Here is a 10,385-nt window from a genome sequence, read left to right on the forward strand (position 1 = left end):
GATGAGGAGACCGAGAAAACTTTCAAGCTTTAACTAAATTAATCAATGTAATTGTAATTAATACTATCATTGCAAAAATGAGTGACAATAGAAGATCACCACTCAAGAATATGAGTAAGTCACGTGTTGAATAAAAAGGTCCACAGGGTAAGGAGCCGTGGTAATGGGCACGATAATTAAACGTTACGAATTCATATCACTTGATATACTTAAAAGCCCACAAGCTGGGAAGGGGGAAAGGTCCAAGGAGCGCTTTTACCTGCAAAACTTTACTTGTTGTGTATGTCACGATCGTAAAGATGGGAACAACAAACCTCACAGAGATCGACGCTCATGAGCAGCCGTCCGATGAGATGCGTGCTGAGTGGAAGGGTTATATGCGTCAAGATCACAAAAGCCTGCTCAACGACCCCCGCATCGATGATCCACGAGCTCCCCTAGAAGAGTCTGGTTTTCTTCAAGTCTCAGCCATCTCTAAAGAGCAAATTGCTAAGAGCTTTGCTCGACTACGCCCTGACCTGGCTTCCGAGGTCAACAGTGACGTCCAGGTCATCCATCATCCGCTGCTACCAGGTAGGTTTTTCGTTTCATCACTCGTTCCATCTGAAAACTTATATATTTAATAGGTCTGCTGATCATCCCTTCACTTTTGCCGCCATCTGTGCAAAAGACTTTACTGGATCGTATGGTCCATCGTGATCTCAGCGAACAGAAGCACCAGACCAATTTACATCTACACTACAATCTACCATATCCAGAAGGAAACGACCAAGACGAGAAATCCTTCTTTTCCCTTGACCCAGAAACACCTGCCTCGTTCATGCCAAAAGACTCCAGCGTCCATAAGCCGCTTTCTATCAAGCAGGTCATGCAACGAAAACTACACTGGGTAACACTTGGTGGCCAGTATGATTGGACTAATCGCATTTACCCACAAGACTTGCCGCCGCAGTTCCCAACTGACATCTCTCACTTATTGAAGGACCTATTTCCCGAGACTGATGCACAGGCAGCCATTCTTAACTTCTATACACCAGGCGATACCATGATGATGCACCGGGATGTAAGCGAGGAGACAGACAAAGGACTCATCAGCCTGAGCTTTGGCTGCGATGGTCTTTTCATGATCGCTCCCAACGACCTAAAATCAGGGACTCGGAGCGAGATACCGGGCGAAAAGCAGTACCTGCTCTTGAGGCTCAGATCTGGTGACGCTATTTATATGACGCATGAATCAAGGTATGCCTGGCATGGAGTGCCAAAAGTGCTCAAGGACACGTGCCCTGCGTATCTTGAAGACTGGCCAGCTCGTGACGATGGAAAGTTCTCGGAATGGCGGGGATGGATGAAAACCAAGAGAATCAATCTGAACGTTCGCCAGATGCGGGATTGAGACATGATCACAAGCTGGAACCCGTCAACCAAATGTGTTTTGCAGCGCATCATACCGCTGTAACGCGGGTTATCATACCGACTATATTAGCCTCCTACACCTTTTGCTACGCTATTATACCAAATACACAAGGGCTTATACTACATTTGAAACCTCAAGTCGTCGTTAGTCTCAAATCGACGACCCCTACTTTGATTTGCCCAACTCTTATCAAAGTGCATCATTAAGCGAAACCGAACCCCTGGGCGTTTTGTAACGCCATCCCAAGCCGCTCCCTTAAGACTTCTTTGTCTCTGTATTCCGGTAAAAGCAATGTTCCATAACAAGTATAAGCCGTAGGCAAATGCCCACCAGTGCCATCTTCTTCGCCATTCTTTTGTATAACGAACTGCAAGTTCTTCATGCCACCAACGGGAACGCGGTCAGACGATGTCACGAACTCAAGTAGCCTCTGCTTCATGCCCTCGTCATACCTCTTGACGATAGACCAAAAGTCCTTGATGGTACGATGCGACGTATCCCACCCGACGTAACGAGCATAACGCTTGAGTTCGCCGATGTCGATTTCTTGTACTCCTTCAACTAGCGACTGCAAGGTAGATGGACATAAGAGTGACAAGGACTTCTTGTCTAAGCATGAGGCAAATCCACGTTCGAAAGCAAGATATTGGCGTCGAATAGAAACGTCCGTCAGGTAGCGGATGTAGTCTACAATGTAGTCATCCCGATTGTCGTTGGTGACAAGCGGTGCGTCGTCTGCGTTCTCCATGTGTGGTGGCTCGATATCTGTTGAGCTTGAGGCTGCGTTCGGCCAAATCGTGCTTCCACCTGCCCTCATTTCGCGCGTAACAATCGTCCCTAATGAAGATACCGAGAATTCGTATGTACGGGCGAAGATATCTTCAATAAGACCGTTCTTTTCATCCCACTCCAGCAAAGTCGTCAATCCACTCGCTAAATCCGGCCACCCATCAGCGATATGATGAAGCTCTTCAACGGGATTACCCAGCAACTTCCGATAAAGAGCCCTCGGGAAAGTAACCGGCAGTGTCAACCCGTTGTAAAGCGCGAGCGACATCAAAAGCCCGACAAGTTCGTATTTCCAGTCTTCGGTCAACGAACCTGGAGCGAACCAAGCCATGCGTGTCCTTTCATCAACGGTGAAGGCCCCAAATCCGGGATCTAAGCATTCTGCAATGGCCAAACGAAAGAACTCTTGCTGCACACCTCCTGAGTCAAATCCCTCCTCGCCACTGTTCTCCCCTAAATGAACCTTAAGCGGTCGTAAAAGCTCCCTTCTTTCGCGCCTCCAAAGTTGGTCAAATGCATCTCTGGCAACATTTTCTCTGCCTACTTCCAAGACCAGATACTTCGATGATGCCGTTCTTAGAAGATCTTGCAAGACCATTTTGTGATGCGGGTTGGTGATAAGACTTCCAGGATCAACTATAGCACTCATTCGTGTTTTAAGCGAACTTGATTCTTCGAACATGCGACTCATTCGAGCAAAGTTAATGGATCGGAAGAATGAGACCAGCGTCTCAGGGCTGAAGATGTAAGGGTAGTCGAGTATGTGTCGTCGCCATCGTGTTGACTTGAAAGACAGCCATTCCACAGGCATTTCGATTAAATCGAGTCGTTCTGAGAGGTAATCAACTCGGAATTGAACATCGCCTAATAGTAAAAGGTTCCTAGAACGATCTTGGGTACATTAGCAAGGCCAAATTCTATCCGCGTCCATTGCATTGTGTACGTACGTAAGGTTTCGATGAACGATAATGCTCCGCCAAAAGGACCGTCCATAACAAAGTGAGCCCGGCCGTCCCATTCATTCAACAGTATAGTGCGTGCCCAGTCCAGAAGCACGGTTGGAACGCGAGTCTCGTGCAGAAGGCGCTCGTCCCGTGGGAATTCGAGTATTGACGCTGAGCCCGTACTGAGGAAGTCGAGTTGATTCACCAAAGGTTGCAAAATATCACAGTCGTTCATTTTGAAGCCCTCTAACCGGCCAGCTGGGTGTGCTCTATCAGCGAAGCAACGTCTGGCTGTTATCGCGCAAAACAGCCGACGTGCCAGCCTGACAGCCACGTCGTTCGAAAACGCGTCGTCATAATCCAAACATCGTGAAGAGGGTTGCCGCGAGACGGCACTGCCGCCTGCTAGTGTTAATCCATTGGAACGAACTCGCGACAATTCATATAATGTTCTTGAGTCCCCGACCACTGGCGTGGCAGCAACCAGTGCATGCATGCAAATGGACATCAAATAGCCCGCTTCTGAATCGGGGAGGGCCTCAGCTCGTTTCTGGGTTCTGTGCCCGTTCCTCCGCTTTGAGGAACTGGTTGATTTCAAGTCCTGTGGAGGTATAAATAGGCGAGCGGCAGCCAACCAAAGACTATGAAAAACTAGATTGGAAGTAACGCGACACAGCCGATGAAAACAATACCATAAAGTCTGCGAGTCGTAAAGTTTATTCTCCTGTGTAAACGACAACACCACGGCTTGTGGATCTGTAAGAACATAAAAAAGTGCCTGCTCATTGAAACGCAACCACTGCTCCCTGGATCTTGCAGTATGCAGGACAGAATGACGACGCAAACTCTTCCGCTCATCGACAGGTTGGGGGTACGGGTAACTCGTCTTGTGCGTTGAGACATGACGGGACTCTGAGATATCGTCTTCCTCGTATACATCGCAGATGAAGTTAATAAGATCGACATCGAGCTTCGAAAGAGCTTGAGGCAAAATATTGTCACAGCTGTGAGGTGTGGCAGCCTCAAACTCGAACTCGAACCCGTGGTGCTTTGATTTCTCAGAAACAATGCCCCCATTGGCGCAATTGTTACTTTGGTCATTATGCAGTTTTGTCTGGATCACATTGTCTTCGGAGGCCAGGGGTAGACTCGGCAACACTGGTCCGGGCAGAGGATTTGTTGCATTCTCGAATAGTCCTGGTTTCGTCGGTATTTCCGACATGATCGGAACAGCAGCGTGTTTGTTGCTTTTAACCCGCAATGACTTGTCCCGTAAATGGCTGTTAACCTGAGGAAGTTTGACACCCTCGGTGTCATCCTCTCCCTTCTCAAAGTCCCTTGTGTCAATCGAGTGTGCCCGGGGTTTAGCTGGTGCATTATTTTGCGACTTGTGTGTCGAGTCGTGTCTGCTTTTAGGGGACAATATAGGAAAGGGGGACTCGTCCCAATCAGTGTCTTGTGGTTGATTAACCATATTTGTCGGCTTTGGCGTATTTGGCTCGTGCGGCAGAGTCTTTTGAGTTTCCAAATCAGTGCTCGTGCTGGTTAAACTAGACGACTCCTGCAGCGTATCCAGGTCCGTCGCTGATGACTTCAAGTCAGACACTTCAAAATTGCCAAGCTTGCCAGACATGGCCGCCATGCTGCTGGGTGTCAGCCATTCAATCATTTTGAAGGTTACAGTCCCAAAAAGATTCGCAGCGAAGGAACGATGGTCTTTGTTCACAGGCCCCTCAATTACTCGGACAGGAGAGGCTGAACTGCTGGTCAAATGTGGTGCCTGCCTGGTTGCGGAAATAGAGTCCTGGGACGATGAAGAGGACGTACGCGGTCTTATGACTCGATTCTTGTGTGCGCTTGGCGATGTGATAACGTTTGTTCTTTTATTATCGGGGTGTGATTGTGTGGGGGATCGCGTCGAGAATATCAGGTTGTTGAGCGCTGCTGATGCTTCTGGAGTTCTGCGAAAAAACGGACATAAATCTTTCTCGGGATCATCTTGGCTGGCCAAATATATCGCTAATGTCCTGGCGCTTGTCGTGTTGTATCTTCGGACGGGTGCCTTGCCAGCTAAACGGCGACGGCAGGTAAAACAGGTAGGAGTTGCACAGTTCGCGTTGTCACAGCCGGATCGCAGTTGATGAATATATCTCTCGACAAGAAGTTGAAATCCATGACGGCGGCTGGCTTGATGGATTGCATAAACGCGCGCCGGGTTCTCGACGTTCTGCACAGCGGCTTTGACTTCAGGAGGCGCATCGGATGGTAAGCGGGCGAACGGCGCTTCTTGCCAAAGGCCAGCAAGAAGATCTATATCTGCAGCGAATTCGATAGATGGATCCCGTGGACGATAGGCATCGGGCGTCATGACATTGGCAGAACGGGTCGCGCCGCGACGGGCACTTTGGTACTTCGTAAACGATGATGTACAGTGAATGACAGTGGTCAAAGAGAGTATCTCGTCGATAGCGAAACGCTATATAATGGTGTAGTGTAGGCAGACTAAATGATCGGGGCTAATTTTAACTGTAAATATTGGGTGTCCTCGACACTGAAGCCGTGCATCTGCAATCCGGGGAGGAGTTGATACTCAGGGAGCTGTTGGTCAGCCTCGCTATGATGATGCGCCACTACCTCAGGTACTTGAGTGGGGAGGTACCTCTTGGAGCCATCAGAGAGAGCATGCAAGTACACGAGCTAAGTTTTACACAAGGCAACTTGCCCCTTTAAGCTTAGTGAGTGGAGTACTGAAAGCATCGGTGCAGCCTGACCACTAGCGGGCCAAGTGAGCCAAACATTATCCTGTGACTCAGCTGCTCAACTAACGGGGGCCTGGAACCCTTGCGTGGCGGGGTTTGGGGCAAAAAAAAAGTCAGTCATCCATCTCACTGATAACCTTTTCTGTGTGACGTTATCTATACAGCCCCGCCATCCCACCAATTCCAACAGGAATTTCCTTCACATTTACATCCCCTGTCTAACAAATTGACAGACCTAAACAAACAATCGCATCCGATACAATCAAATCAGTACTCCGCAACAGACTCTGAATACACACAGTAGTCGCCATTGTTCCCATCCAAGACCATGGCGAGTGTGCAGGCAGCTGGGGCGGCTTCGCACCCATACACCTGCAATACCTGCCAAGTTGCATACCGCAACATTGATCTGCAGAAGGGTCATATGAAGAGTGACTGGCAGTAAGTCCATCTGTTTGCGCATTCCCAAAGGCAAGCCATACTGACCCATCGACAGTCGATACAATCTCAAGCGCCGTGTCGCCTCCCTACCCCCCATCTCCGCCGACGTCTTCTCTGAAAAGGTTCTCCAGGCGAGAGCTGTCTCCAGTGCAGAAGCCGATAAGGCCTACTTCGAACGTGCATGCGATATCTGTGAGAAGACGTATTACAGCGAGAATGCGTTTCAGAACCACATTTTGAGCCAGAAGCACAAGACAAAGGCAGCCAGCAGTGGACAATCTGCTCCCGGTCGAGCCGACGATGAGACCACCTCTGTTGTAAGCTCCACGTTCTCCCTTGGTGAACCTGTCGCACCTAGCCAAGGTGAAGTCGACTCCGATGCCGAGGAGGAATTCAGTCACGTCGTCGAGGGTCTCCAGAAGGCCCGTATTTCTGAGCAAAGGCCTTCTCCTCTCAAGCGACCTTCGCATCCCCAACCATCAAGCGAGGGTGCTGTCAACGAAGACGCAGACGCAGACGCAGCGCGTGCTTCAGACTCAACCACTCCTGTTCCTACATCGCAAGAACCCAACATGACACTAGAGACTTGCCTGTTCTGCAATTATGCTTCTCCAACCATCCCCTTGAACACACACCACATGGAGAGATTCCATGGCATGTTCATTCCAGAGAAGAAGTATCTTGTGGATATTGATGGATTGCTTCAACAACTCCAGGACAAGATCCGATTACATCATCAATGTCTGTACTGCGACAAACCAAAGTCTACCACGTTCGGTGTTCAAACACACATGCGCGACACGGGCCACTGCAAGATCCCTTACGAGACTGAGCGAGAGCAGCTCGAGATTGGAGACTTCTACGACTTCAGGAGCACTTACTCGGATGGCGGTGATATGAGCGACGAGGAATCCGTCGTGGACGAGACCAGTGGAGGGGCCAAACTCGGGGCACGCCGCCCTGCTAAGGTCACGGGAGAAGATGGAGAAGACATCGAGGACGTTGAAGGCGCAGACGGTTGGGAAACGGATAGTTCAGCTTCGTCCCTCGATTCGGCCGATCTTACTGCTGTCCCAGCTGAAGGCCATATCCACCAGTTCGAGCGACTCGACAAGCACCCGCATCATTCATCACAAGACCCAAGGCAGAGACACCAAGCCGATGGATGGCATTCTCATGCGCACAAGCCAACCCGTGCTGTCTTTTATGACGACTACGAACTTCATCTCCCTACAGGAAAGTCTGTTGGCCATCGATCGTTGAACAAGTATTTCCGCCAGAACCTGCACAACCATCCATCTGCCGAAGAGCGAGCCGAGCGTCTGGCTATTGAGGGTTCAGAGTTGGAGCAGGCTGGCAGTGATTCTGATGGTCGACTTGTCCAAAGAGGTTCCAGGGTCCGTGAGATGGTGCCTCGTGGAATGGCGGGCATGGCGGGTGCACCTGAGCAACAGAAACGACGTGCCCGTAGGGCAGAGGAGCGAGGACGAACGTTGGAGCAGGTCCACACCAAGCAGAAGGACCTAGCATATGGAAAGAGGCTCAACAATCACAAGAACTACTACTACCGTGAGCAGGGTGGTGGTTAGATAATGAATAGCAGGGAGATAAACTTGGTTCTAGCTAGAGTTAAGTCCACGAATGAAGAAAAAAAAAGCATTTGAATTTTATTAAAGTATTATGTCGATATCTGAAGAAAGAGTTGGCATTTATTTTGAAGTGCCATAGAGATGAAGGGGAAAATAAGGATACTCATGGAATCATTGGCTATCCAGCTCCTTGCAAACACCCAGCACATGTTTGAGTATAGATGAGCAGCTTGGTCGACTTTCAACTCCGTAATGTCGAGCTCCATATGTAAGGGATCATTGTTCGGCCATTGGTATATCAAGGCGTTATCCCGTAGGTGTGCCACCACTTCCATGTCTGTAAGTTTTCCGTGACGGATGTTCTGAAGAGGACAGTCGACGCAGTTTCTCCTCTTGACTACAGATAATAGTGATGGGGACAAAGCTGCAATGCCTGCGGGCGGCCATATCGAGATACTCGGCGATGACGCTGCGACCGAGCGCGTCGTTGGACTGGAAGTCAGTAAAGACGATTACAGACGCCATCGTATCATGCGACTTAACCAAGGCATCAAAGAAAACAGATCGAAGTGTGCGACGTAGAGGCTGATAATCTGAACTGGGCCGCGGCAGGATAGCACCTACTGGGTCAATGTGAAGGTGGTTATGAATAAGTTTTCCATTGAAGGTTGATAGTAGGTCGACCAGTTTCTGGGCGATAGTGAGCTTGCCTACGCCTGGGTAGCCATTGATGTGTATAATTGGAAAAGACATAATTAGTATGCTGTGCTTATGCTATTTCCTAGGTTCTGCCAGAAGAATAAGGAGTAGTTTATTAGGTAGATCTTATAGTGATTTTCTATTCTAGAGAAATAAGGTTATATTTATATCTTACCTTATAACTCTTTAAAATAAACTTTAATAAAAAAGATATTTATTTATAGATTTTTTAAATTTTTAAATAAAATTAAGAATTTTTAAATTTCTTAATATTATTAATTTATAAGAATATAATAAAGTAATTAAATTATAATATATTAATTATTAATTATTAAATATTATAATTATAATTTCTAAAAAATAAATTAGTTTATATTAAGTTTATATTAATAGATATATAAAATATTATTATTAAGTAATTATAAAATATTATATTTCTTAATAATAAATAAATTATATTAAATAAATTATAAGTAAATAAAGTTAAATTAAAATAGTTAAATAATAAATAGATTTAATTATATATTAAACTTTATTATAAGACTTTAATTTAAAGAATATAAAAGTATTATAAAAAGATTAAATTGTAACTAATTAGTAAGCTATTATTAGGAGATCTTTAAGTACTTTACCTTTAGAGAAGTCAGACTAAGGGATTTAAAGTTAAATTCCTTAAGTTAAAGTCTTATAATTGAGTTTAATATATAATTAAATCTATTTATTAGGAAAATATAATATATTATTTATATTTTTATAATTATTATAATATAATATAAGTCTTTTAACTATATAAAGGTTATTAATTTAATTTCTTATTAAAAGGTTATTAAGACTTATAATTATATTAAGCTTATATTAAGCTTATAAGGTAATATATAATTACTTATTATAGCTAGCCTTAAGGGTTAATATCTATTATATACTTTAAGCCTTAAAGTAGGGCCTAATAGTAACTAGAAGTATTAAATATATTAAAATAAGCTATTTAGCTATAATATAGACTTAATCTTAAGGGGTAAACTATTATAAGACCTTTATAATAACTTAAGATATATTACTATTAAAAAGAGAGTAATTATAAAAGTATTAAAGTTATTAAATATCTATAGAAAGCTTAAGCCTTTTATATATAAATATATAATATAATTATAATATATTATATTATAATTACTTAATTTTTTAATTTATTAAGAAAGTATAGTATACTACTTATACTCTTATAAGTTACTTAAAGATCTTTTAATAACTGCTTACTAATTAGTTATAATTAAATCTCTTTATAATACTTTTATAATAATAAGATAATTATAATATCTATTTAAATATTAGCTATTTAATTAAAGAAATATAAAAGGATTTTCTATATATTAAAAATAATTAAAAAATAATTATATAAGAACTTTTATTAAGCTTTTAATAAGATAATTTTATAAGATATATTAGTAATTTATAATTATATAAAAATTACTTTTTTATATAAAATTATAATAATAAAAGTCTTTAATTAGTATTTAAGTCTATAAAATATAATAATAAAAAAACTTTAAATTTATTTATTATAATAATAAAATCTTTTATAAAATAAAATAATATATAAATATATTTATTTATTAAATAATTAATAAAATAAATTAAAATATTTTAAATATTAATTATATAATTAATAAAATATTTAATATTAGCTTTTTATAAAAATATAAAAAACTAATAAATTATAATTATAAAGTATGAAATAAGAATATTATTTTTA

The 10,385-nt window shown here is 43.4% G+C and overlaps 4 protein-coding genes across 4 annotated transcripts; 2 read left to right on the top strand and 2 right to left on the bottom strand.

The window, feature by feature from the left end:
• Positions 1-77: 77 nt before the first annotated feature.
• Positions 78-1,393, top strand: FGSG_12917 (uncharacterized protein; the record flags this gene model as incomplete). Its single annotated transcript, XM_011326789.1, has 3 exons — positions 78-114; positions 322-573; positions 627-1,393. 3 exons carry the CDS (start codon positions 78-80, stop codon positions 1,391-1,393), a joined length of 1,056 nt encoding a protein of 351 aa, XP_011325091.1.
• Positions 1,394-1,616: 223 nt separating this feature from the next.
• On the bottom strand, positions 1,617-4,816 carry FGSG_06426 (uncharacterized protein; the record flags this gene model as incomplete). The annotated part of the gene is made up of 3 exons (XM_011326790.1): positions 1,617-3,067; positions 3,151-3,731; positions 3,840-4,816. 3 exons carry the CDS (start codon positions 4,814-4,816, stop codon positions 1,617-1,619), a joined length of 3,009 nt encoding a protein of 1,002 aa, XP_011325092.1.
• A 1,341-nt stretch (positions 4,817-6,157) lies between these two features.
• On the top strand, positions 6,158-8,022 carry FGSG_06427 (uncharacterized protein). The gene is made up of 2 exons (XM_011326791.1): positions 6,158-6,347; positions 6,403-8,022. The coding sequence occupies exons 1-2, from the start codon at positions 6,235-6,237 to the stop codon at positions 7,934-7,936; spliced, it is 1,647 nt and encodes a 548-aa protein (XP_011325093.1). The 5' UTR covers positions 6,158-6,234; the 3' UTR covers positions 7,937-8,022.
• A 220-nt stretch (positions 8,023-8,242) lies between these two features.
• Positions 8,243-8,689, bottom strand: FGSG_06428 (uncharacterized protein; the record flags this gene model as incomplete). Its single annotated transcript, XM_011326792.1, has 1 exon — positions 8,243-8,689. One exon carries the CDS (start codon positions 8,687-8,689, stop codon positions 8,243-8,245), a length of 447 nt encoding a protein of 148 aa, XP_011325094.1.
• Between the last annotated feature and the right edge of the window lie 1,696 nt (positions 8,690-10,385).

The sequence above is a fragment of the Fusarium graminearum genome, chromosome 3 (genome assembly GCF_000240135.3).
Source record: "Fusarium graminearum PH-1 chromosome 3, whole genome shotgun sequence".
NCBI lineage: Eukaryota > Fungi > Ascomycota > Sordariomycetes > Hypocreales > Nectriaceae > Fusarium > Fusarium graminearum.